The 27978-nt window shown below is 50.3% G+C and overlaps 1 protein-coding gene across 2 annotated transcripts in view; it reads left to right on the top strand.

Annotated features, from left to right (window-relative positions):
- Positions 1–27978, top strand: part of SH3PXD2A (SH3 and PX domains 2A) — a 217733-nt gene that overhangs the window by 55356 nt on the left and 134399 nt on the right. For both annotated transcript variants that reach the window (XM_054581459.1, XM_054581458.1), the window contains exon 3: positions 24058–24133. In XM_054581459.1, coding sequence (XP_054437434.1) covers positions 24058–24133 — 76 coding nt within the window. The remainder of the gene's footprint in view (positions 1–24057; positions 24134–27978) is intronic.

Below are 27978 nucleotides of genomic sequence, written 5' to 3'. Positions count from 1 at the left end.
ACACATGAGCCGTGTGCTGGGCAGTGGTTCTTGCTCCATGACAAAGCACACTGAGTTGCATGGCCGTCGAGTGCAGTGCTTAAGGGCAGGTACTCCAGGGCCGGGTACCCCAGGGCCAAGATGGTGGGGTTCCTAGACCAGCCTCTGCACTTCCTAAGTGTATTGCCTGTGTGAGTTCTTGAACTTCTCTGCACTTCGGTTTTCTCATCTGTATTATGAGGATAATAAAAAACCTGCCTCATGGTAAGTTTTACAACCAGAGAAGCTCTTCAAAGTAGGTTAAGAATAAAATGAGACAACCCATATAAAGTCCTTAGAATCGTGACTGGCATGGACTAGCCAGGGAAGCTGAAACCTCACCAGTTAGACCTTTAGAAACTTAACTCCGAGAGAAGATAGCTGGACATCGCCGCTCCATCTGGAGGCTGAGGCTTCTTCCTGTGCCTCATTTATACAGACTTCGCTCTCCCCACTTAGCTCAGTCTCCTCCAGGTGTGGGAGGCAGGTGCTGGTGTTAAGGGTTTTCTAGATAATACTTTCACCTCCAAAGTGTAAAATCATCAACTCACCTTTCTCCCAGCAACACTGTGAGGAAAACTCTGCTTTTTAAAAAGTAATTATGGGTTGACAGTGTTTCCTTGCTCTTGGAAAGAGGCACCATTCAGGTCCCTGATGGAGCAGAGGGGGATTCCAGGGGAGCCCTGTGGGCATTCCAGTGGCTCCTGGAAATTCTGTGGCTGGTTTCCCCTGCCCTTGGAAGCCACCTTGTGTCTCAGCCACTTCCTTTCATCTGGCCCATGTGGCCCAAAGGTGAACTCCAGCTTCCTCTTGTGTCCTGATTTCCCCTCTGGTAGGTTCTGTGCAGAGATGGACGAGGGAGGGGGGAGGACTGCGAGGTGCCTGTTCTCCGGGGAGCGTTGGGAAGGGAGGGCCTGGTGAAATGGTACCTCCCGCCCACTCAGGATGGAAGGCAGCTCAGCACTGAGTTGGAATCCTGGAGTTGCTTGGTGTGTGGCTAGAGTGCACTCCAAGTTGTGTTTCCCCTTGTCCAAGCAGGTGGAGTGTGCACAGAGTTTGCATGGTGACCTCGTTTTGTGCAGTTTCCCCAACCCTGTGGGTGGCACAACGTCGTACACGAGGAGCCTTGCAGGTCCAGAACCGGTGGAGGGGCGGTGGCTGTTGGCAGAACATGCTGGGGAGGGCCTCCACTTATCTGCGCGTTAAGGGAAATAAGCCCCAGAGAAGGGGGCAGGTCCCCAGAACCACCTCCAGCAGAGACGGGGGGCTGCTATGAGGAGAACTTTCCACCAGGCAGAGCCTAAGGATGCAGAGAGAGCAGAGAAGCTTGCCAGACACTCAGCCCACAAATTAATATTTTCCTGTGCAGATGAGTTCTTGACCTGTGAGCACCTTTTTAGGTACCTGTGCTTATGGCCAATGGTCTGTAGGTGTTCCAGGCATATGCCTCTAGAGAAGGAGTTCTAAGTGACATAAAGCCCTGTCAGGTGAGACCCCTCCTTGTGTACTAGGAAGTCAGGAGCCAGCTCGGCCCTTTGCTGGTCACTCAGCCTCTCCCTGGGACCAGGACAGGGAAACTCCTTTGTCGGAAAGTGAGAAGAGAACGTCTTCTGGGTATTAAAGCTTGGCACTGCTCATGGGCTCTGGGCTCTGGGTGAAGCCTTTTGAGCATGGGCGTGGGGACCTTGGGGGCTGCCTGCTCCCCCAGTGACTGTCCTGTAGGGCTGATAAAAGCATCACTTCAGGGAAAGAAATCAGCTGTGTGCAAATATCACAGCATGGGAGGTACACGCTTCCCAGCCAGCATTAACCATATCCACTGGGGAATCCGGGGTGGAATTGTAAGTTTACAACCAGAAGACTCTTCAAGGTTATCGAGCAGAGTGGTAAGTATCGGGTATCATGCTACCACTCTCCAGGCTCATGCCCACAACAGACATCATTGACTGATCATGGCATGTTCCCATCCTGTGCTCATGGCAGACATTGTTCATCCATCATGAGCCCAGACATGGCCTCAGAATCTTTCTAAAAACACAAAACTAATTAACAGTATCTCCAGGAAGACACTACCTATCAATTGGCAATGGCACCTTGAGATGACACTTATTGTCCACCCTCTGATGTAGTTCATTTCCTTTATTTGACAGAGGAGGAAATGAGGCCCTAAGAGGAGAAGTGATTTGTCCAAGTTACAGGGCAAGCAAGTGACAGCAGCACTGGAACTCAGGCAGCCTAGCTTCTAGTTCATTCCAGTCTGGAGTTCTAGCCTCCCATCCTAAAGCCGTCTTTCTGTTTTTGGCTGAGGAGGGCAGGAAGCATTACCGAGGGAGTTCCTGAGTGGGTAGGAGGAGTCATTCACCCCCCCTGGAGAGAAGATACCTGCGCAGAGAGCAGAAGATTTCTCTCCAGCTCCTGGAAAGGTCGGACGGCAGCTCTTTCACAGGACCGGCTGCTTCCTGGAACTTGGCCCACGTGCCCTGCCCTCCACCGCCCGCCTCTCTCGTTGGATAATAAACCCGAGCTCTGCCAGAGGCAACGTCTGAGTCAGGCCACACCACCTGCATGACCACCCGGAGCTGCACACCTTGTTTTCCCAGCATAAGGATGTCACGTCAGGGTGTGTTTGAGTGTTACGTCTGGGAGGCCCTGCAGAGCAGTTGCTGCTTCTGTCACCTCCCTTCTCTGGTCCCTGGTTAGCTCTGCCCCGTCTGGGCCCAAATCTACTTTTCTCTGGATAACCAACAGGAAAGCTGGCCAGAAAGTGGGTGGGGGACAGTGTCCTCCTCCAGACTGGAGAATGGAAGGAAGGAGTGCCTTTGGTGGTGGCCAGGTGAGTGAGGCGTGTGTGTGTGTACACAGTACGTTCTGTGAAGCCATCAGCTGCGACTAAGTCACTCCTTACAGAAGAAAGGAATGTCAAGCCGTTTTGGAAGAGTGCCAGCTAAGTGCCTGGCACCGGGTTTGGTACTGGAGACCCTGAGAGGAAAAGTCAGGGTCGTTTCTTGGGGTGGAAAAGCCAGGCTGGCAGCCTTGGCCTGAGCTGGAGCTGCCAGCTGGTGGAGAATCAGGGAGAAGGCACAGAATGGGTGAGCCGCCCAAGGTGCAGACCTCTGCGTGCCGGGGGCATCTTAGCCGGCTTGTAGAGGCAGCTCTGGGATCTAGGGCCTGGCAGTCTTGGTGTCCTTGTGTTACCTTCCCTGAGGACCACAACAGTTGGTTCAGCTTGGACTCTTAGGGAACTAGGCTTGTGGGACAGCCAGGGTGAGCTGTGGGAGTCGGCTGTGGCTCGTTTGCGGGAAAGGTTTGATGTTCCCTCTGGCAGGGGCACTGCCGCCAGCCAGGTGACCCAGAGATGCCATCTGCAATGATTCCCTTCACCAGCTGCCTGCCGCCCCCCGGATCTCAGCCCCCAGGTGATTATCAGGGCTGCGACCCCTGCGTCTCAGGGTGTTCCCTCAGCCCGGGTCATTGTAGGAGTTGTTGGAGAGCTGGCACTGTTGCCTTCAGAGCCTGATTTCAGGTGGAGCCAAGGAAGAAAGATTTTAGATTTCCCCGAGACGCCCACAGTTGGGTGACAGCAGGCTCTCTGAAGAGCTTGTGGCATTTCTAGTGCCAAATTCCCAAATTTCTGAGCGGGGCAGTGTCTCATAGTGGTGGGAAGCCCGGGCTCCACCAGACAGGCTTCTGTGGGTGTGTGCCTTGGCCCCACCTCTTACCAGCTGTGTGACCCTGGACAATTACCTACCCTCTCAGAGCCTCAGTCTTCTGGTCTGGGAGATGGCTCTAACTGCAGCAGCTGCTGAGAGTGGCTGTGAGATTTCCAGGAGATAAGGCTCAGCTACCTTCCCTACTGAACCCGGAACAGCGGGGGTGCATTGTTAGGATGGTGGCCATTCCCATTGTTGCTTCTGGCCCCTCTGGAGGGGACAGGGGCTCCAGGTGGTCCCCTGTGCAACTATTCTTTTCAGCCTGGACTAGAAGGACATTGTCCCAGCCATGAACGGGTCTTAGGCACCCCTGAGCCATAGTAAATAAAGGCTCTGGGGCTGGCCAGGAGACAGCCTGAAACGCAGGCCAGGGTTTGGCTCCGTCTGCTAATTATGGAGCGTTTATCTGGTGCCCAGCAGAACAAAGTGGCCAGTTCAGCTACGCTGGAAGTCTGAGCTCAGTGCTGGTGGGGGGCTGGGGAGGAGGCTAGGAATGGGGCTGGGGTGGGGGGGTCCCTGGGGCTAAATGGACCACATTCAGATATACCTTAAAAAAAAAAAACACACCCAAACCAAACAGGAAGCATGAGGCTGGTGTATGGGCTGGAGTTGAGATGCCTGCAGAGAGGATGGTTCTGCGCACAACAAGCGGCCATTCTTCCCGCTGAGACAGTGCCCGCTGGTCTCCCAAGGGGGCATCTGTGCTGAAGGCTGGCCTGTCTGGCTCCCCAAGGAGACGGGCTGTTTATCCTCAGATTCCCAGAGCTCTGCTCCTCATCTTGGAGACTGCGAGGAAGAAGGCCCCCTGGGAGGGTGGAGGGACCACCCCTCTGTGTGTGCCCCTTTTCCCCTCGTCCTTCTCAGTATTGAGGCGGGACCAAGATGGGAGTGATGGACCCCAAAATCTCCACGTGTAAGAGGACTCAAAAATGTGGAAGTCTGCCCTTTGTTCTGTGTATTTCAGGGTACCGCTGGAACACCTGGCTAGTCCAGGACACCTAGGTGTTTTGACTGTGAAGTTCAAGGTGCGGAACGGTGGAGTTGCTGAACCACCTTCCCTGGAGCAAGTGAGGGGGCAGAATCCAGACCGGGCAGCCTGGTTCTGGAATCCACTCACTAAATCTCTCTTGGCCCTTGTTGCCAGTCATAAGTTGGACGTGGCCCCTGCATGAACCAGAACGCCACAGAGGAGGCCCAGGAGGCCCTGGCACCTCAGAGAAGAGAGGGGTGCCTTCCCTCCCTTGCCAGGAAGGCTTCAGAGCAGGCGGGGCTGGATGGGCCGCTGGGGATGGATGCTGCCCAGACCCCCGCCCTCGCTGCGGAGGGTTGGACTGGGCATAGACAGAGAGAAAGCATCGTTTTCTGAGAGGATGTTTCATTTCCTTTCTCTCCTTTTGGTCTTGGACTCTCCCTGTGGTGTTCTCTCTGTCTCTTTCTCTCTCTAGTTTCTCTACTTGTCTCTTTCTCTGAGTCTAGGCCTATCTCTAGGAGCAGCTGTCTGTCCCTGTGGCCTTTCCCCAGCTTCTGGTAAATACGTCTTCGCCAGTCTCTGTGTCTGTCTTGTGTGTCCCCCCACTGGATGCTGCCATATACCAAGCAGGAGTCTGGGAGAAGGGCGGGTTTGATCCTGGCCCTGGTCGATGTGGGGGTTGCTGACTTCCCTGAGTGAGGGGCTTGGCAAGTCTGCACCCTCAAGGCAACACCCCATGGAGGGCTGGGGGAAGCTTCCCCTTCGAGGGGAGTGCGGGGCCTCTAAGTAAACCTTTTTCTGAGAGGGGCTCCTCTGCAGGCACTCCTTGTGGAATCAGGTGACAGTTGTGGCAGCACGATGGGAAGTCTGCCCTGTCTCCCAGAGACACTCACAATGGCCAACCATTGGCTGTTTCACCTCCCAGGGAGAGGCGACTGCAGTCTCACTTCCCTGCCCATGCTGTGCCCTGCCCGAGGGGCACAGGGGGTGGGCAGTGCTCCCAGCCCCGACCCAGGCCACCCTGAGAGGAGGGCGCAGGGTGTTTGAGGGTGGGGCTGGGCACACGGAGAGCTGTCCTCTCCGGCTGCTCTTTCCCCTCTTCCCCATCTCTGGCTGGACCGGGGGTCTCCTGGGTCCTATCTGTCCCATCACCTAACCCCTCCATGCCCCATGCGAGCTGTGTCTCTGTGGCCCTGCCTGCCCCGCCTCTGTCCCCTGCTAGAAATAGCTGAGCAGTGGGCATTTGCCCAGGAAAGGAAGTGCCCTTCGTAGGATCACACTGGCCCCCAAAATACCCCACCAGCTGTTTCAGTCTGGGTCAGGTAGGGTGTCAGGAATAGGCATGGGGCAGGGCTCTGCCCTCCCTTGGGCATCGTCTCCCGGTGAGGGGCAGTTCTCTCTGGCCAAACCTCTGTCATCCGCTAGAGGGTGGGGGGCAGATGAGTACCTGACCACGTTTGTTGAACACCTGCCATGGACAAGTCACTTGGTTCAGGGTGAGGCTGAGGGAGTGGAAACAGACGGAACATGAGCTGACCTGCAGGCTGACTCGTCAAGGCTTTTCTGCTTATAAGTCACACATGTGCTTGCTCCTGAGCATGTTCTAAACCCGGCTCCTCTCTAGACCCCTTCCTCTCCTTCTCCTCCCCCGCCCCCTCTCTCAGTCACTGCACCATCTCTCACCCCTGTGGCTCCCTCCTCTCTGCCCCCGGGCCAAGCCCCCTTGATTTTACACCTGCACCCACAGCGTTCTTACCAGGACTCCCCGGTGCTCCATCTGGCCCCTTCCAGCTGCGTGTCCTCTCTGCAGCCAGTCAGCGTTGCTTTTCTATTGGGTTGGCCAAAAAGGCCATTTAGCTTTTTCTGTAAAATAAAAGACACTTTTTTTATTTTAACCGATAACTTTTTTAATGTGGATATTTTGAGTATGTGGGCTATCTCCACGTGGTATAACATTGATTGTTGTCAATTAATGTTTCAATTTGATTGCTATCAACTTCAACTGGTCTACCCGCCCGTGGAGCATTGTACAAAACTTCACACCCTCTCCATACACTGCACAAATCTTTTTTTGTGTGTTTCAGTTGCATTTTTACCTTTCTTGAAAAAATAAAGCATGATATGCCGAAAATGTCGCATATTTTCTTCCATATTCAATATTAAAATAACTACATGAAAATTCACCAATTGTGATAAGTTTTTTTTAAAAATGCACACTGATATGACAACTGTCACAATACAATCTAACAAAATTGTTTTGAATGATGATAAAGACGGTTAAGCACCCCTGGAGCCCTAGTACAGAAAAAACCAAACAAACTCTTTGGTCAACCCAATATTTATTTTTAGTTGTGAAAAACTGCAATCCTATAGAAAGGATGCTAGCAGGCATCAGTGGACCTACCCCTCAGATTTAAGAAATGTTCACATTTTGCCACATTTGGCTTCAGATGCTTTTTTTAAAAAAAAGAAATAACATGGTGCAGATAGAGGAAGTATCAGATACATGCTGGGTTCCCTCCTTCCTGCCTTGGGTTTTGTTAGAAGGTGGGACTGGATGTAGATCTCGGAGAAGGGCTTGGGTAGACTGAGAAGGTGGTCCAGGCAGGGAGATCTGTGTGGGTGAAGGTGCGAGGCAGGACTTGGGAGGGCACAGCCAAGGTCAGGGACATCCCTGCCGCGTGGTGGAGGACGGAGCCTGAGAGGGAGGTAGGCCTGTACCAGCGCCCCGGCCTTCCTCAGGCAGCCAGCCCTTTTCCTCCTGGCACTTCCTCCTCCTCCTCCTGCACCTCGCCCTAGGTGGGCAGCTGCCATGTTTAGGAGGTTGCCGAGAGGAAGCTGTCACCTGGGTCAGCAGGGCTGCCACCTGGACAAGCAACTCTTCGCTGGGCGCCGGGTGGCTAGAGGACACCAGGCTCTGCCAGGGAATTTTTCCTGCTTTATTTCCTAGATCCCTGGAAGGAGTCAAGTTGTCCCCCCAGGAAAGCCTGCTTCAACAGAACCTGGGAAGCCTGGGACTGGCCCTGGTGGCTTGTCTTGTTACGTGGGCTGCTTCATAAGCCCCCGCCATTTCCAGCAACTCTGCTCGAGTTTTAGTTTTTGCTTTGGGGATTTTTCCCTTTTACTACCTGGGCCCCACCTTGTCCTCCCCTTCTGCAAATGTGAGGAAACACTAGGAAGTCCTTGGCCTAAGGGGCCTCGTGAAAGGAGACATTGTAAGAAAAGACTCCTGTGGGCTAAGTGGGAAGGAAGACATTAAGGCAGTGGGTGTGCAGATCGGCCCTTGATGCCATCAGGCCAGGTCAGGGCCCGTGGACAGCCTGGGCCCGCTGTTACGAACAGCTGAGGTGCCAAAGGGATTCAAACCCAGCTGGGACCACCCCACTCCTGGTCAGTCATGCCCCATACCAACCCAACAGCAAGTCAGCTTGTCCTCTCAGACTTCCCTCAAAATGTAGCCTGGATCCGCCGCCTCCTCTCTGTTTGCCTTGTCCCCACCCTGGTCCAGCCCTGTTTCCTCCCACTGGGCAATTGAATGGCTTCTTCACGGATCTCCCCACGCGCACTCTTGTCTTCCCACCAAATAGAGTGATCTTTTAAAAGAACAAATCAGATCACATCACGTCCCAGTTTATAACCTTTCTGAAAGACTTCTTTTTTGGAATGAACTCCCAGCTCCTTACCCCGCCCCAGGCTCTGTGTGGCAGCCCCTGCCCAGCCTCCCAGGCTTGTCTCCTGCCGTCCGCCCTTCATTGGCTTTCAGCTCGCCACACACCCGCCTGTTCCCAGAACAGCAAGCACAGCGCTGCCTTGAGGCCTTTGTCATTGCTGTCCCCTCTGCCTGGAACTCCCTTTCCCTAGGTCTTCAAGCAGCTGACTCCTGGCACTCAAGCCTCAGCCCATGTGCACCCTCCCAGAGAGGCCTTGACCGCTTCCTTTGCAGAGCTTCCACAGAGAGGTCCCCTGTCCCCCTGCCACAGCTGTGTCACTCTTGGTTACATTATCACATTCTGTTGTCTTCTATACTTAACGCAGTCTATCATCTTATCTAACTATTTGTCTACTTGTTTACTGTTTCATTCCTGCTGGAGTGTGGGCTTTAGGAGAGCAGGACCTTGCCTGCCATTAGCTTGTTTTCCCAGTGCCTAGAACAGTGCCTGACACAGCAGGTGCTCAAGAAATTATTGAATGAATAAATGAATGTATGGCCAGCTGGAATTGAGTACAGTGGTCCCATTCCAAGACCCGCAGCAGATGACTAAAACCATGGATAGTACCGAAGCCTGTATATGCTGTGTTTTTTCTCTATACATGTATACCTGTGACAAAGTTTAATTTATAAATTAGGCACAGTAGGAAAATAACAACAACTAATAAGAAAATAGAACAATCACAACAATATGTATAATGAAGGTTATGTGTATGTTCTCTCTCTCTGATAACTGATCTGATAACTGAGACGACTCCTGAGTGACTAGCAGGTGGGAAACATACAGTGTGGGTACACTGGGCAAAGGGAAGATTCACACCCAGACAGGACAGGGGAGGATGGTGAGGGATTTCATCAGGTTCCTCGGAATGGCACACATTTAAAATTTATGAATCATTTATTTTTGGAATTTTCCACTCAATATTTTGGGCTGAGGTTGACTGGGGGGTAACTGAAACTGTAAAAAGCGAAAGGGCGGATAAGGGGGGACGACCATCTAGGGGAATGGGATGAGAGACCTGCGTCCTCCTTTCCCAATCTAAGGGCACGTTCTACTGTTGAGCTCCCAATCCTCCCTCTGTGTGCCCATCTTTGCTTTTAGGCGCACCTTACTTTGGGGAACACTTGTTAAAGATTGGATGGAATCCTTGTGCCAAAAAACAGTGAAGCGTTCCTGATTGTAATGTGCACATCAGCTACTTAGCAGTGTTGTTAAAATGCAGATTCTGATCCAGCAGGTCTGCATGGGGCTTGATATTTCGCTTTTCCATCAAGCTCTCAGGTGATGACTTGGCTAGTCTCAGGATCATGCCTTGAGTAGCGAGGCCATAGATATTGGAAAGGTACAGTTGAAGTCCTTCTCCATTCCCTTCTTTTTCTTCCTTCTCTGCAAATGTGATCTTTCTCTTATTTGGCCAAAGCCCTTTGTGATCAGATGGGAATTTGGTCTGGCAAATTTGGACTACGTGAGGAGCGTTGTTCCAGTACTTTTCAGAAGTTGTCAAGGGGGGTGTACATCGCCTCAAAGAGATGGTGGGCCCCCATCATTGGAAAGGTTCCTGTGAGTTCAAAGGGTCATATGTCAGGGATGTACATGCCTATGTGGGGAGAAGCTGGCCCCTCCCCACAGTTCAACTTGGTCTTTGTGTGCCTGCTGCAAACTTGTGGAACAGGATCTCAGGCTGGGGCTCATTTGTTTATGGTGGCTTTTACAGGTCATCTGGCAAGTCCTCAATCCCCACCCTCTTCAGTCTTACCCTGGGGAATGCTTGGCACTCTCAGTACTGTATGTGTGATTTGGTGGAAAGGGCAGGGGGAGGAAGGGTGATGGCTTTGCTTTGGGAATAGTTCAGTCATGTAGGCATGTAATGTCTGACTTGATTGGATCCAGGTGATTCTGCATTTTATATTGTCTTTCTTCTTTCAATTTGATTCAACAGACCATGACTGAGCTCCTTTGTATTAGTCAGGATAGGCTTCCTGCTGTGTAACAAACTCTCAGTGACTCAATACAATGGATTTATTTCTTGCTCATGTCATAGATCAAAACCAAAAGAAATTACTGGATGGTTGTACTCCAGGTGGTCATTCAGGAACTCAGACTTCCCCATCTGGTGACTCTACTGCCCGTGGATCTCTGTATCCAAATTTCTGTAGGGAGATCTTAGTTTTCTGGAGGAGGCACCCATCACTTCTACTCATATTTCATTGGTCAAAATTCAGTCACAGGACATAACCTCTCAGCAAAGGGGACTGGGAAATGTAGTCTAGTTGTATGTCCAGCTGTGTTTCAGACACTGTGACCGACAGTGGACCTGTCAAGGCACAGATGTAAGCTCACGGGCTTTTGAAAGGAGGCAGGTGTATAAAGAAATAATTACAATTTAGTAGTACGTGCAGTTCTGTAAGTATGACCAAATGGCAGAAAGAACCTAAAGGAGGGAGTAAATGAGGGATAGACCTATACAAAGGTCTCAGAGATGGTGGCAGCAAGAGATCATATGGGGTGGGGCATTCCAACCAAGTGGAACAGAATGCACGAAGGCACAGAGCTGCAGAACAGCATGTTATGCTGGGGGAGGACTGCGGGCTGGCCGTGCAGTATGTGGAGGCGTGTGGCGGTGGCAGGGTACACAAGTAAAGAGGTCAGTTAGGACAGGGGATGTGAATTAGACTAGCGTCAGTGGGAGGCAGAGGGCCAAAAAAGGGTGTGAAGCCAGAGATGAAACCGTCAGCTGGGAGCAGATTGAAGCAGCATTAGAGATGATACATACTTAGTGCTCTCCTGACCAGAACCTTCAAAGAGGATTCATGTGTGTTTCAGTCTCTTATCCTATGAGGTTTCTAATGGGGGAGAGAACTGGGGAGATGGGGGGACAGGCAGGTGACCTACCCACTTCATCTGGTGTAGCAGTGCTCCTGGGCGAAACTCCCTGCGCCTGGCTGGCTTTTGTGGGGGTGCACCTGACAGTGTGGGGCCTCACCGGCAGTTTCCAGTGTCTTTGAGGAAGCTTTCAGCACCCCGTTCCTGAGTTTTAGGGTGGTCCAGCCACTGCCGGTGCTGATCAACAGCTGCAGGCTCACTCCCAAGCAGAAGAAAGGCGAGCTGTGGGAAGTGAGGGTTCCATATCGACAGGACAAGTCCACCGGAAAGATCTGGACTCTGCTTGTGACCCCAGCCTTCTTCTTTAGCCTATTCTTTTGTTTTTTTTCCTTTTTGCACAAGGCTTTGAGGGGGCGGAGGGAGGGATGAGGATAGGGCCTGGGAGCACACTGACCCATTTGGAATCGAGAAAAAGTAGGGAAAGGAATTGCTTGGAAAAGAGGAAGGAAGAAGCAAGGATGTCAGATTGTCCATGAGAAGTGTCCCACTCGGCTTCTGTCCAAGAGAACGCGGTGTCAGGGGAGCACGCAGGGGACTAGCTCTGCAATCTCACTGCCCCGGCCAGCAGTCTGGGCCTGGGACCCCTGAGGGTCTGTCTTGGCCTCATCTCCGCCAGGAATGTGCTATCTTTGTCCCAGACTTTGGCCTGAATCCCATGGTGTCTAGGGCGCTTGGGTGACCACAGTTCTGGGCCTTTGCAGGGGTGATCAGCATGAGAGGAGTGAAGAAACACTGCGGATGGGGGTATGGTTTAGCAGGAATAAAAGGCTGAGGTTCAGTCTCCTTTATTCCCTCTCCGTCTTCTTCAGGCCTTGTGGTCTCTGTGGATGGTCCTTGGCGGTCCATGTGGAAGAGGGAATTGTTGGCAAGTTTGGGGGTGAGGGGCTAGAGACCCCCCAGGAGGGAACAGGGTGATTTTAGTTAGGACCCTGCCGCAAAACACACAACACATGCACGCCCACGATCAGCATCATCCTAGGCCCGCCTCCGTCTCTGTGGGGAAGTGTCACTGCCGGCGCCCTGGGCTGCTGCCAGCATCTTTCTGGCGATCTGTTCCCCACACAGACGTCTCTTTCACCACTGCTCCATCTTATGTACTGGACAGATTTATCTTCCTAGAACTCTACTTGCACAGGGTTACTCCTGATCAGTGTCCTCCAGCGGCTCCTACTGCTGAAGGAGGAAGCCCAAGCTCTTCCTCCAGTTTCAGATCGCCCCTCCAGCTCTCCCCTCCTCTCACACTGCTCAGCCCTCACTCTCCCGCCCTACTCCCAGCTCCTACAGCCCCATACCTTGCTGGGAATGAGAGGAAAGAAGGGTCAGCAGCAGCTGGGGGCTGACACACTGAGGAGTTACAGGGGATTGGCGTGTAGCTCCAGGTCCACACTTGGAAACCGCGTTTCAAGCTCTGGGAGTCCAGGGCCAGCATTATGTCTTCTCCCCAAAGCCAGGCTCAAAGCTGACTGGATCTGGGATCTCTGACCCAGCCCCATTGGTCACTAGCTTTCCTGATGGTCGGCAGCTCAAGCATCATGCCCTTCCCCTCCTGGCCAAGGGGAACACAAGTGATCTCGTGCTGGGACAAGAGCGAGAGCCTTAAAATAGTAAAGGCTCTGAAGGTACAGGTGAGGGACCCTAAAGTCCTTTCAGCCTTGACAGTGAGGGCTGGGTGCCCTGGCTGACAGCCCTAAGCAGCTCTCCAAAAGCAGAAAGGGCTGCAGGAGATCACCAGAGGCAGGAAGGTACTGCTGGAGTCTCTTTACCTTGACCCTGTTTATCCTGCACTTCCAGTAGGCCAAGCGCCGTGCTCACCGGTGTTATCTCAATCCACACACCACCATGGGGTGGCTGTTTTTATTCATCCCCACCTTACAGATGAGGAAACTGGGTCCCAGAGAGGTTAAGTGACTTGGCCACAGTCATGGAGCTTGGAAGGAATAAGCTGCAATTCTGACTTCACAGTTCAAGCATTCCGTCACTGACTACAGCATTAAAATAGTGGTAAAACAGTGCTGAGAGAGGCATCTGCTTCTGATGGTTTCCTCTGTTCCTGGCATGTGTTAAAATGCTTTACATACACATTTTCCATTTTCAACTTCTCATCAGCCTCCAGGGAGGAGAAAATAAGCTTGACCCTATTTCACAGATGAGTAGTCGAGGCGCAGAGAAGTTAAACAGAAATAATTGCATCTGGCACTTGGCAACGTCTTCTCACGTGTCTCCTGCTTGGATCTTTCCAACACCCATTGGGACAGGGCAAGCACTTCGCAGATGAGGCTGCACCTGCCCAGAGAGGCCAAGTCACCTGCCTCAGTTGCCCAGCAAGTCTTTGCAAGCTGGACTGGCACCTTCCTCTCTGGACTCCCATTGAATGTTGCCGCTCTGAAGGCTGTGGGTCAGCGTGGTCAGGGTACATGGAATGAGTCCACTGGTAGTTTCCAGGGGAGACATGTATTCACTGGTTTGGACACCTTTCAGCCTGCGGAACTTCCCCGGGGATGGCACCATCCTGCACACCTTTGCTCTCTTTGCTCTGTGTGCATCTCACTGTGAGTGTTGGGCTGTCATCCCAGGCCCCAGTGTAACAATGTTAAACACGGCTCGGCCAGCCCCAGAGCACTTGATGGGCTGCTGGCAGAGCCAGGGGCCTCCTCCCTGAGCCGGGCCCATGCACACCAGCTGGACAGCTCCCGTGGGGACCCTAGGCACTCAGAGCCAGGCCAGACCTGGCCAAGACACCTCTCAGGCTCAATGTGCCCTTATGGGCTCCCTAGTGCCTCTCTGATCTCAGGGCTCTAGCTTCCCAAGCACTTTCCTTGGCACTAGGGATGCAGCCTCTTGTCATAACAAGAGTGATGCTGATGACAGTGATGATAATGAAAGCCAGCGTTTATGGGGCACTTGGTCTGTGCGCCCCAGCACTTTACACATGTTGTCTCATTTAATCCTCTTGCCCACCCTATCAGGCAGGTTCTATCACGGTCCTCATTTTACAGATGAGGAAACTGATTTGAATCCAGATCTATCTATGCACTATTTATTGTTATTGCTATTACATTTTCCAAGATATTGTATAGGCACCACTGTGAGATCAGGAAAAGACTTTTGGTAGTAGAATATGGACAGATCTTTTCTCTTTTAATAGTAGAGTTTTAATGTGCATTGGTGTTATTGGTTGAAGTCTTGTTTGTCCCCCCAAATTCAAATGTTGATGTCCTAATCCCCAGGACCTCAGAATGTGACCTTATTTGGACATAGGGCTCTTGCAGATGTAATTAGTTAAGATGAGGTCATACTGGGGTAGGGTGGGCCCCTTATCTAATGACTGATGTACTTATAAAAAAGAGGTAATTTGGATACAGACATGCACACAGGGAGAATGTCATGTGAAGATGAAGACAGCGATAAAGGTGATACTTCTACAAGCCAAGAGACACCAGAGATTGCCAGCAAACCATCAGAAGTTAGGGGAGAGACACAGAACAGATCCTCTGGCACAGCCCTCAGAAGGGCCCGTCCCTGCCAACACCTTGATCTCGGCCTCCTAGCCTCCAAAACAACAAAATTTCTGTTGTTTAAGCCACTCAGTTTGTGGTACTTTGTTACAGCAGACCCAGCAAATTAATACGGTGGGAAAGTACGTACACACACACACACACACACACACACACACACACGCATGCACACACATGTCCTCACTGAATGTTGTTGATGGGTTCATCTCAGACAGCAAAGCAAATGACCAGTCCGTCACCAGACCCAGCTGCTGAGGACAGCAGTTTAGTGAGTGTTACTACTCGAGTAGGCATCCGGGGTGTCTCTCCTCCATCCCACCCCCCACTGCAGAGACTCCAACCACATGCAATACTATTCTCCAGATGAGTTCTAGAAACGACCCCTCCTCCTCCTCATCCCATTTCTAGCGCTTTAGGATGCCCTAATTCCGCCTGTGGGTATCTGTTCTCGCCCAGCTCTGATGCCAACCATGTAGTCATCCCCAAATCACTGGAATAAAGTATCAAGAGCCTCCGCTCTGGATCCCGTCACCTTCTCTGACACATGGCGGCATTCCGTGGAATTCCAGAACAAGTCCATTCACTCCAACCTGACTGCTTCATCTAGCAGTCCTGACCCTCTCGCTGCCAAGCTATTCGCCATTCCTCCCTCTGGAAAGCCATCTTCCCTTCTCTATGGCTGTCCTTTATTCAAGGCCTAGCTCTTCTGTGTCCTCATCTGAGAAGTCTGCGTTGCTCCCCCCCAGCCACACTGACCTTGTCCTTTCCTGAACTCTCACAGCATGGCTCTCATGCCTCAGCAGGCTGACGCTTATCCAACGCTGCTAGGTAAACCCCTGTGCCCCGGCTCTCCCAGCTCCAACCGGACCACGACTTACAGTCTGAATCACACTAATGCAGGGCATGGGACGTCATGGGTAATGACTTGATTGGAAAGGGATTTGAAGTAGTGAAGGCTTGTGTGTTTTCTAGAAAATGGCCAAGGAAGACCTCTTTGACTTACTAGGGACTTTCGGAAGTTGGGTTGGCCTCCACTCAAAGCTGGGGTGCGCTGTCAGCTTTGTGTCTTGGCTTCAGCATGGCGTGGGCCCATGCCCCAGCAACCCAAGGCATCCCGTACCTGTGGTTCCTCGCCAGTGCTCACAAGTCCTCTCTGCCTCCTGTCTCTCTTCCTGGCTGTTATCTCAAGGATACTTAGAGTGTCAGCTCTGTTCCCTGAAGGCTGTAGTGGCTTTGCCAAGAAAGTCTCTATCCCTCCTGTCCTTCCATCCTCCAACTCCTCTCGTTTTTGGAACTTTCTGAGAAACTGCCATGCTGCCTCATGCCTATACTGCCTCATGCCTATGCTGCCCCTTTCTGTTTCTAGAACACACTACAGCATCATCTTGGGGTTCTCACGTCCTCCCTGTGAGCAGCATCATCTTCCCCAATTATGTGGACAAGGACAAGTGCCTTGTAAAGGCTCAGTCAGTCGGCCGGTGCAGTTTGGAGGCCAGGCTTCAGAGCCGAATGCCCTGCCCTGTGCCCTTTCCATGGCTGCCTCTGGGGTGACAGGGAGGATGTTAGCGACCCCTCCTAGTCCACGCCCTGCTCTGCTGGCTGTCCACCTCCACAGCCCTCGGGTCTTAGTCTCTCTCCTCACTGTTCTTTCTTTATTATGGTAAAATATACATAAGATAAAACTTAATGTTTTAATAGTTGTGGTAAAATATACATAACGTAAAATTTACCATCTTAACCTTTTTTTAAAAGTGTACACTTCGTTGGCATGAAGTGCAGTCACACTGGTGTGCAGCTATCATCACTGTCCTTTCCAGAACATTTCACGTTGTTTCCTCTTTTAAGCCTAGTGTCTTATACCTTCTCGTGTCTTATTCTTTTTAATAAGGGTGTAAGTGCCCTTTTAGGTCCAAAGGTATGCATGTCTAGAGGTTCTCTTTGATTTTGTATATAACTTATATTCGTTGTGAATACCGATGGTTTTATTTTTCCCTTTTTGGAGAATCTGCCTCTCATTTCTTTTTCTTTTGTTAAGCCCTTGGCAAGGATCATTAGTATCACAAGAGAGAGAGGTAGTAAGAGTGGGAAGCAGCCTTGTTTTGTTTCTTTGCTGAGGATTGTTTGAGGTACATATGCATTTTCAGAATAAGAAAGTTTATTCCTATTCTTGTTTGTTAAATTTTTAAAAAGATCAAAGGTGGATATTGAGTTTTATCCAATACTTCATCTATAATGTGAGACTGATCTTATAGTTTTTATCCTTTATTTGATAATGTGGTAAATTACATTAATAGATCTCCTAATGATGTGCCATTCTTACACTGTCAGTGAACTTTAATAGAAATGTAACCCTAATGGTGGAATTTCCGACTTCTTTCCTTCACTAAAGTTATTCATTCAGACCGTGGTGGTCAAAGGGCCAGATTGCCTGGGTTTGAATTCCAGTTCCACCCCTTGCTGGTTTGGCAAGCTATTTATCACTTTGTGTTTAGGTTTCTTTTTCTGGAAAATGGTGTGATAATAGTACCTACCTCAAAGAGTGGATATGAAAATTAAATAAGATAAGCACAGGACCTAACACAAAGTTCTCAATAAATGTTATTTTTACCATCAAACATGTACTGAGCACCTGTTTTATACCAAGACCTGTGCTCGCTGCTGGAAACTCCTAGTTGGGGGACCGTCAGGACCCCATTAACCTTCTTATCCTAACGTAATTATTATCAGCACTCACTTTAACTCTCAAAAGCTTCCCAGTTTGGATAATAAATTACTTGTTTACCAACTGATAGATGAAAAGATCTTTGTATTGTGGATGTGGAGGACTCGGCTGGACTTAGTTCATAATGTGAACCAAAACCGTGGCTGGAGTCAAGGCAGGGGGCCCTGAGGACCTCGCAGCGTCACGGCCTTCCCCGTCTTCTTGTTTGCATTTTGTCCAACAAGACATCTTCTGTCATCTTTATCTTTGGTCCTCTAAAGGTAAATATGCCTTTTTTTTCTAAGGCTGCTTTTAAGATTTTTCTCTGTATTACAGATTTTGAGTAAATCCGCTTAATGATGCACCTCGGTATAATTTTCTTTATGTTCCTTGTTTTTGGAGTGGGTGGAGTTTCTTGAGTCTGTGAGTCCAAAGAAGAAATCACAAAGGAAAATTCTGAAATATTTTGAGCTGAATGAAAACACGTTGAAATATATGAAAATTCTCAGGTCACTGCCAAAGCACTGTTGAAAGAGAACTTTATATCTTTATATTCCTCAATTTAAAAAGAAGGTTTAAAATCAACAATCTAAATTTCCACTCTAAGAAAAAATTTTAAACTAACCCTAAAATAAGTAGAAGGAAAGAAATCATAAATATGAGAACAGAAATAATAAAATAAAAAGCAGAAAACCGTAAAGAAAACAAACAAAACCCTAAATAGGCTATTTGAAAAGATTAATAAAATTGATAAACTCTTATGAGTAATCATCAGAGAAGGCGAGAAAACACAAATTACCCATATGAAAGAGAAGCTACTACATCGTTAGGTTAAGCAATAGTAAGGGGAAGTTAGTAACAATTTTCTGCCAAAACATTCAAAAAATTAGATGAAATGGACAAATTTCTTGAAAAACTCAGCTTGCCAAAGTTGACTCAAAAAGGAATAGAAAAATATTAAGTGTCTTTATATCTATTAAAGAGATTGACTTTATAATCAGATACCTTCCTGCAGAGAAAGCTCCAAACCCAGATAGTTTTACTAGTGAATTCTATCCAACATTCAAGGATGAAATAATACCCTTTTACACACAAACTCTTAGGAGGAAGGAATGTTTTCCAGCTCATATGAAACCAGCATAATCTTGATATCAAAGCCTGATAAAGTCATTATAAGAAAAGAAAATTCAGAATAATGTCCACAATGGACATAGATGCAAAATTCCTCACAAAAATATTAGCAAATCAAGTCCAGCAGTATATAGAAAGATAATACACCCTAACCAAGACATTTATAGTCAACTGATTCTCTACAAGGGTGCCAGTGCCTTTCACAGGAAAAGGAGTTTCCCGTGGGTAATAAGGGAACTTGTACAAACAAAATCAAAAGACTGTGTGAAGTACTGAAATAGGGAATTCAAACCAGAAGAGCTTTTTTGAATTCAAAGAAAAGTGGTATGATCTTAGACTGGGATGGTCAAAAAAGACTTTCCAAAGTAGTTGTCTCTAGAGAAGTTCACCAAAGAAGGAAGGGAACTGGGAAGCACATTTCAGGCCACAATGGATGAGAATTTAAGAAAAGCCACGCATATCACGATTGTCCTCTCTGTCTCTGTGATTCTCCCTGATGTGTCCCCAGTATCTACCACAGGGACTGGTAAGCCCTCAGTCAGTAGAATGGACAAACCAATGCAGAGGTTTCCCTTGATCTCTTAAGGTCCCCAGGGAGACTGGGTGGCCATGCCTCTTTGTAAGGGGAATTTCTGAGTCAGGGTACCACCAGATTCTTGTAGTAAACGTTCCCTTTGTTCCTGAGCTGAAAAAAGTAGGACAAGGTTTGAGGATTGGAGCCCCAAAGCTGGAGTTGCTGGGACCTCCACCCTCTCGGAAGGGCGAGGAGTTGGCCTCTTGGCTTACAGATGTGCCCCAGCTGGACTCAGGGCCCACACTTCTCTCTCCTCAGTGTTTATTGCTGCTCAGCCCTGCCTCAGAAGAGCTGCTGAATCAGCGTTCTCTGGCTGGGGCTGGCTCTCGGAGCCAGGCTGTCCTGTATCTCTCACACTATCCACCCCTTAGATAAACAGCCGGGCATCCTCCACACACTGCGAAGTTCTGATGTGGTTGCAAAGGGCTCCACTAGCCAGACGCCTCTCTCTCTAAGAAGAACCCTGGCAGTGGGCCCTGCTTTTCTTCTAGCCTGAGTCAGGCCTCTGCCGGAGTGACAGGAGAATCCACTTCCTGCCCCAAAAGGTGGCCGCAGCAGAAGTCTGTGCTGGGCGGAGCCTTCCTTCCTCCCCTGCCCACGCACCCAGGCTTCCTTCTCACGGAAGGCCTGGGCAGGCCTCGTCAGGAGGCAGTCCCCCCTAGCCTTTCACTGAGCGTTTTATCCGTCGTGCAGCCCTGCAAATTGAGCACCAACCAGGTTACAGGACCACTTTGCAGCCTGCCTGGCCCCCTGGGTGGGGTGACATTTGGATTGTATATCAAACATGGCCCCAGATGTTTATTTTTTATTCCACCGCCCACCACTCTGCCATCGACGCTGAACAGTGCAGTTTGCAAGCCCCCCACGCTGAGTAAACTCAGCTGGGCTGCCTTTATTTGGTTTGCTCTGGAGTCTGAACAAGGGGATTTGCTTTCTTTGAAAGATGACCTGTGGGCAAAGAGAATATCACCGGCAGCTGGTTAGTGGTGAGCCTTGTGGATGACAGAGAGGACCGACACTAAGGTTCTGCTGGCTCAGTGGTGGCAGTGGGATCAGTGACAGGTGTGGCTAGGCTCTGCACCTGAGAGCTGGGGCCGGGGGCGGGGAGCGGGCCAGCCGGGTGCTCATGGCTCTGGACGGGACCTGTTGCCCCAGGACTCTCCGTAGGCAGCTTTGTCCTGGCCCCAGGAGGGCCCGGTTTCAACCAGAGGCGGGGGAAGCGGAGAATCTGTTACAGAAGAAGGAGAGGCCAGCTGCAAAGCATCCTCCCAGAGGCCTTTGAGCGAAAACGCAAATCTGGAAGGCTATCAGATGACCCTAGCCTTCCAAGAGGCTCATGAATCCACTGAGGGAACTTGAGCTGCTTGCGTGTTAGCGGGAAAGGCGCAGGGAATGTTACTGTCACTCTGCCATGCTGGAGCTACCTCCTCCAGGAAGCCTTCCCTGACCTCCTCCTTCCGCTCTCATGTCCTTATCATTCCCTGTTACTCTGGAGCTTGCTTGTCTGTTTCTCGCAACGGGAGAGAGGCGCAGAAACTTCCCGATGGGGCCCAGGAAACAGCATTTTTAACACACCCGTCAGGTGACACAGGTGTGTGCAGGCTTCAAACTACACTTTGAGGATCGTCTTGCTGTGGAGCATCCTGTCCCAATAGAGATATAATAATATGAGCCACAAAGATAGTTTTAAATTTTGTGGTAGCCACTTAAAAATGAAAACAGGTGAAATTATTTCTAAAGTATTTTTTATATAACCTGATATATCCAAAATAGCATATATCATTTCAACATGCAGTCAATACACAAATTGTTAATGAGGTATTTCACATTCCTTTTTTTTTTTTTTTTTTTTTTTTTTTTTAGTTACTGTCTTTGAAACCTGGTCCACAGACCAGCAGTTTTAGGACCACCTGTGAGCTTAGTACAAATGCAGGTCCCCGGGCCCCTGCTGGACCTACCGCATAAAATCCAGATCCTGCATTTTAACAGGCTGGCAGAGGCTGCGTATGTGTGTGGAAGGCTGGGGATCCCTCTGCCCTAGATCTAGACTGTGAGCTCCTTTGAGTAAAGGCTGTGACTTACCTTATCTGTAACCCCTGCAGAGGGCCTGGCACCTAGGAGGCGCACAGCAGATGTCTTTAGAGGAAAGGAATGAATGCTTGAATCCTGCCTGCCCCCGCCCACTCTTGGCCCCACATTTCCTATGCGCTGTTAATGAGAATCTCAGAGTCGTAGGTTTGAGAAAGGATTTTGGAGTCAGAGGACAAATGTGTGTCAGAGCTGCTGGCCACCTTCTTTCAGGAGAAAAGTGGCTTGAGAGGGCAGGTCCCAGCAGGGCGTGTTGCCAGGCCTGCCTCCCTCTGTAGATGTCTCCACACACTCCCTCAGGAATTCTGTGGCACCATTGCTACAAGGCCCAGGTCTGGCCTACACCTGGGAGCTATCCACCTGTTTCTCAGTCTTCTTCCAGAAGAGATTTAAGGCACTGTAAATATGCATAGATTTCAACAAATTGAAACATAAAATAGAAAAAATAGTGAAGAGGGATGCATGGATGCATGGATTGGGATTGTTACGATATTATCACCTATAGCAGTGAGAAGTTGGAAACAACCTAAATATCCAACAGTAGGAAAGTAGCTGAATAAACCACAGCCCATCCAAATTATGAATTCTACAGCTAAGAATGCCGATGTGGAACTATTCACTGATGTGGGAGTACACTTGTTACAAAGTGTAAGAGTATCACCGAGCTCATTGTATTTGTGTGTGTGGAAGGATGTCTGAAAGGATGTAAATCCCAAAATATTAATGTCATTTTTGCAGGAAGAAGGATTATGAGCTGTTCTTACTCTCTTTTGGACTAACCACTGCTTCAGTCATTTTCTAGTTTTTTCCCCTCAGTGAACATGAATTTTTATGTGATACAGAAATAAAATTTACAAAATAGAAAATGAGTGAGGAAAATCAGAAAAAGAGAAAATCAGAGTCCTACTCTGTATAGAATTTATTTGAAAATGTATGGATTTTTTTTAAAAAGCCCTAACTACAAGTTTATAGCATTATGGCACAGTGGCCCTGTTTACATGGAGCAGGCAGTTGTTAAGTGTTTGAGAGATGGACATACAACATTAGGGTTTGAAAATTCATGACCCAGCTTTTCATAAATTACAGTCTGTCTTCAGGGAAGTGAAAATTAATAATGGTGCAGTCTCTGTTTTGTTTTGAATGGAATCCGACAAAGACCCGCCCTTCACGTGTGGGCTCTAAATAGCCTGTGTATGTTGGATAATGATTGTGCCAGAGAGAATCCTAAAGCCATGTGTTAGAGCTGGATGGGTGGGTGGGTGGATGGATGTACCCACACACGGGAAATCTAGCGTAGGACCACTTTCACGACCTCCAATGCTGGCACTTTGACCCAGGCTGCCATAGGAAGGACCGTAACTGATTTCGCTACCTCCACTCTGCAGCCCATTCACTACCCCATAGCCCGAGCCATCCTCTTTATGATGTGGTGGGCCCTGCCCCTTGGTTCTCGTTGCCCATACCTTGGTCCCTCGCTCACGCCACTCCAGCCACGCTGGCCTTTTCAGGCTCTTTGCACTTCCTGTTTCCCTATCCTAGAAACCCCGAACTTCCCTGTCCCCTTCCAGTGTGTCTTGCTTCTGCTCTTCCTGTGGGTCTCCCCTGAACTGCCATCTGACTTGCCTTCCTAACCACCCTGTATAAAATAACAGCCAGGTTCTTGTTCAACACTTTATCCTAATTCATTTGTCTTCCTAGTACTTCTTTCTGCCCCCAACCAGAGTACACAAGTATTTGTTTACTATTTATCTCCCTCCACTGGGATGTAAACTCTCTGAGGGCAGAAGCTTTATTTTTTTCTTTACTGCCCCTTTCTTACTGCCCAGTGCACCACGTAGGTGCTCAATAAATACAGTATTTGAAGGAAGAAATGGGCTTCAGCTATCATGTGACTGATCTTCCTCATTTTACCAATGAGGCGCCTGAGGGTCAACTGAGAGAGCCCTGGGCTTTGCCCAAGGTCACACAGCTGGGTCCGCGGGGCTGGCCCTGCCCTCTCCACTCTGCTCCAGCTCTGCCTGTGCCTCGGAAGGGGGACGAGCGACGCACACGGGGCCGCGGCCTTGGCCATCCTGTCTCCTGTGTGTTTTTCCAGTTTATACAGAATTTCAGCCCAGAATAGCAGAAGAAAAAAAAGTTCTTCCTCCAGAACCCTGGAAACTCTTCCAGTGGGTCTGTCCCTGGAAAAACAGCAGCGATCTCAGGGTGGGAAGGTAGGAAATGAAGGAAGGAGGGGGTTCTTCCACCCTTGGGGGCAAAGGGCTGATTTGGTTTTGCAATTAAAATAGCATCTGGATGTGTTCCCACAGAATGGGTTCTGGAAGGTGGGTTTATCTGAAGTATCAGGCCGGGCTCTTCCTCCATCCTGGCCCAGGAGGATTTGGAATGGCAGTTTCATTCCAATAAGGGCTCATGCAGCATATGATGTAAAGAAACTGGGCCCAAAGAACCTTCTGGAAAGACCACTTGCAGCCTGGTGTGAAAGCCTGCTCAGGGGCATCTGCAGACACCTCCCCCTGGGCCCCCATCCTTCCTTGAGATTACTCAGACACCCCCTTTGATGCACAGAGAGCTCTGGCCGCCCCCCACCCCATGCCCCATTTGGTTTGGTAATCGTCTGTGAAATGAGGGCTTCGAGGCGTCACTCATCCGTGTGAGGACAGTGGGGCCCTGGCACAGTGGAGCGGAGCGGAGCGGGAAGGGACGCTGAGGACCGTTCCAGTCTTCTGAATCCTGTCCCTCTGTCTGGCGTTTCAGATGCAGCTTTTGGATAAGTTTCCCATTGAAGGTGGACAGAAGGACCCCAAGCAGAGAATCATTCCCTTCCTCCCAGGTAAGCTGCGGATGGCCCTGCCGGTGGGGTGGGCGCAGCCTCGGGAGCGCCATTCCTCAGGCCAAGAAAACCTGCTCCTAAGCCAGCAATTCTGGGCAGGGCAGGCCTGGGACTCTGCACTTGAACAGTTCCCCAGGCGATTAGAAATCCCTTACTGTGAAGGCCGCTGTCCTCACGGGGTCCTCAGGCGGCCCTGGGCCATGTATTGCTGAGGAGTTTCTCAACTCTTGGATTTAGGGTTCTTTTTACAAGTAGCACAGAGACCAAGTTCTTCTGTGAAAGGATGAGTGCCTGCAGGCTGAACTCTTGCCCGCGGCTTCCTCCACGCTCACGCTCACGGAGAGCTTGAGGTGCAGCGCACGTGCCTGGCTGGCCTCCGCCGGGCCTCCCCGCACCATCCCCCGGCGAGACCCCGGGCCCTCTCCGCCTGCCTTCGCGCTGTGTAGAGGGAACTGGGACGTCCAACACTCAGGTTTGTAATGACCTTAGATGTTGCTCCAGCAGAGTCCACATGCTCTGCCCACCAGGGGCCTCAGAGGCCAGCTGAGATGCTATGGACACAAGTGACCCAGAGCTAACATGAAGCAGTGGGTGCCCTGGTGCTGCTGGCGGGGGGACCTAGCCTTGGGCATGAAGGCGGCCTGTTTGCTCAAGAAGAAGGGGCCAGCGCTGCAGGGAAAGAATACCTCATTGTCATTCAATCCCTGGGCATTGATAAGAGTCTCAGCCTGTGTGAGGCCCTCGAACAAGTGCCAGGGGGTGGGGGCTGGGGTGACCTGGTGAGTCCGGGGAGATCTGGACTTGTTTCTGTTCTCTAAGGAATCCTCAAGCCAGGAGAGAGACAAGACCTACTTCCTAGTTAGAGAACCGGTTAAGACAGGATGTGACCCTCTCTGCCACTGTGAAAGCCCAGCTTTGACTGAGGAAGGGGCTCATGGTGAGCTGAGGAAGGCAACCAAGGCCTCCTGAAAGAGGGGAACCTGGAGCCGACCTGGAAGCCGAGGTGGGGTTGGAGGGTGGGGTGAAGCGCAAGGCTTCTGTCCTGCTGCCACCAGAGTCCAGTGTCTCAGGTGTCAGTGTGCCTGGCTTCACCCCCAGAAACCCTGGATCTGGTGGGCTGAGGGGCAGCCTCTGGAGAAGGGGCAGCCATGAGCCCTGAGCAGCCAACACCCACAGCTCTGAGGGGAGGGTGCGTGAGCTGGTGAGGGGCTCAGAGCAGGGTCCCCACAGATCTTCTCTTTCCCTAGCACCAGCTCGAGGCTCTGTTCCTACCTCCCTGTCTTTGGGGAGGTTGGCTGCTGTCACCTGCTGATTCCCCAGGCTCAGTGTCTGGCACACCGCGCCGATGCATCCCTCTCTCCTCTCACAGCCTCAGCAAGTTCTCAGAAACAGTGCTGCCAGCCCTTTGCCTTGTCTGGAATATCAGAGCAAGAAAAATCCAAAGGGAGGAAGCAAAGAGAAGTTTTTTTGTTTTTTGTTTTTTTTTTATCTCCAGAAGAGTCTCATTTTGGCTTTGGAGATGCTGGGACATCATGTGCGTTTCTGTGGCCCTGGCCTGGGGTCTGGTCTAGGGGGTCTGTTTGGAGCATTGGCTGCTTTGCTTTGGCCCACGTGGCTGCAGGCCTGTGGCTGGCGACACTGGAAGTTTCACTGGCTGGTGGAAGTGACAGAGAAAGCAGAGAAACTGAGAGAAGAAAGGGAATCCAGGCTCACATGGTTATATACTTGCTCATCTATCAGTCAAATTCTGCCAGAAAATTCAGCACATGAGTCGTAAACCTTAGGATCTAGGACACAGGCTTTGTCTGGGTGGTGTAAGGCATGAGTTCAGGGTCAGCCTGTGGCTTTCAGGAGGGACAGAGGGCTCCTGTGGCCAAAGGCAGAGGCTCCGTCCCAGGAGGAGTTCCCTCCCTGCGACGTACCCACTGGCTGTGAGGGGCAGACTCCTGCTCTGCAGTGCTGCTGGGGGGGGGGGGGGGGCTTAGGGTGTGGGCGGCTGTGAGCAGGGCCCACAAGGTGGAAGAGGGTGGAGCTGGTGCATATCAATCAAATCCTGTATAAAGGCTTATAGGGGATCTGCCCTTAGTGAGGGCCCCCCGGTTGTTGTCACCAGGACTGGAGCCTGCTTTCTGGGCCCTGGGGGTGAAGCTCCCCTGTACCCAGGCCATCAGCATTGGCAAGGTGCTGCAGCCCATGGGAGGGGTGAGAAGTTATGGGCCCCGTGTGGGACAGGCAGTTCTCCAGCAAGGCGTCCTGGGGAAGAAAACCCAAGCAGTTTCTTGGGCAGGACTTTTCTGTATGGAGCTGACATATAGTAGGGTGCTTTGTTAAGACTTACTGATTGATCACGAATTGAGCCTTCTCCCTTATATACAGATACCTTTTATTGCGCTCCTACGATGTGTCAAGCCTTGTTTTAGGCATTCTACAAATCTTCTGTCCGGTCCTCATTGCAGGGTAGTTGGCATTTTCCCCATTTTAGAGAGAGGTGACATCATTTTTCACCACCACTGAGCTATGAAGTGGCTGAGCTGAGCTCCTTCCTCCCCGGCCCTGTGCCTTTCCTTGGGCTGGGAGGAACTGCCAAGGCCAGTCCCAGCTGGATTGTCTCTCCTGCCTCCATATATCCCAGGCTAGGGACCTGGGACTTTCTGCCACAGGGCCCTCCAGCTGCCATCGCTGTCTTGTCCTTCAGGGACGCACCACGTGGGGCAGGGAGGTCACCTGAATCTCCTGGGGACTCGGTGAGCTGCGAGGGCTCTCTCATTCCACAGAGTGGTTGAGGTCACCTGCACCAAGTAACTGATTTTTTCTTTTTTTTGCAGTGAAACCATTTAGTTAATTATTATTTTAATGAGATTGCCAACAGGATAGCCCCAAGGCTTCCAAAGCACTGTCTTCATTTAATTACGAATCTAACAAGATTGGCTATTTGGTTTCCTAAGTCACAGCATTTTTAAAAAACTTTTCATTTGGAAATAATTATAGACTCACAGATGTAACAGAAGTCCTAGGTGCTTACTTGCCTCCCCTCCAATTCTACCACCACACTGCAGGGTAGGTAGCATCATTCCCAATTTAGGGAGCTGACAGATCACTTTCACCCTCCACAGCGATTGAGTGGGGAACCCATTGCCCAGCGAGCACCAGTGGCAATATCGTATGTAACTATAGTACATTATCAAACCCAGGAAACTGATATGGGCGCGACTCAGTTCACCAGACCACAGACCCAAGTGATTAATTTTTATTATAAGGAGGTGGGGAGTGCTATGAAGCAGGCGTGCTGGCTGCTCTTTAGGAAGAGGCAGTGGTTTGACAGCCCTGAGAAGCTCCATTCCCACGTCCTCAAGAAAAGCGGGAGTGAACTTTGTTTTATATAATGGCATAGTCCTGAAAACAGCTGTGAAATTCAGCTCTTTTGGACAAATCATATCTTCTTGTAGGTGTTCTAAATGCCATTCTGTTTAAAAGAGGCATGTAGTAAATCATTTCGCAAAGTCGAGAGCACTCTTTTTTTTTTTTTTTTTTTAAGTAATTCTTATTTCTTTTTTTATACTTTGGAGCTTTTTCTGAGTTTGTTAGAAAGAGTGCACACCTGGAGCTTAGAGGCAGGGCGTCAACCCCAGTAGATGCAGAACTACTTACTCCAGGCAAGGATTGTAAAAGAGCTGAGATTTTACCCTATGTGCAAGCCAAGTAAGCTACTGTTCCCTGGTTTCATGAATACTAGCAGAAAACAGGAGTGTCTTGGGTCAGAGACAAAGACGAGTCCAGCACAGCAAGCAGCGTGAGGATCAGCACATTTGCCTCAATTTCCTTCGCCTCCCAGTCCCACTGCCTCC

The sequence above is a fragment of the Pteronotus mesoamericanus genome, unplaced genomic scaffold, assembly GCF_021234165.1.
Source record: "Pteronotus mesoamericanus isolate MK-2021 breed Mesoamerican mustached bat unplaced genomic scaffold, CSHL_Meso_final contig_657, whole genome shotgun sequence".
Classification (NCBI taxonomy): Eukaryota; Metazoa; Chordata; class Mammalia; order Chiroptera; family Mormoopidae; genus Pteronotus; species Pteronotus mesoamericanus.
Note: the sequence above shows the minus strand (reverse complement) of the source record. Positions and strands in the feature narration are given on the sequence as shown.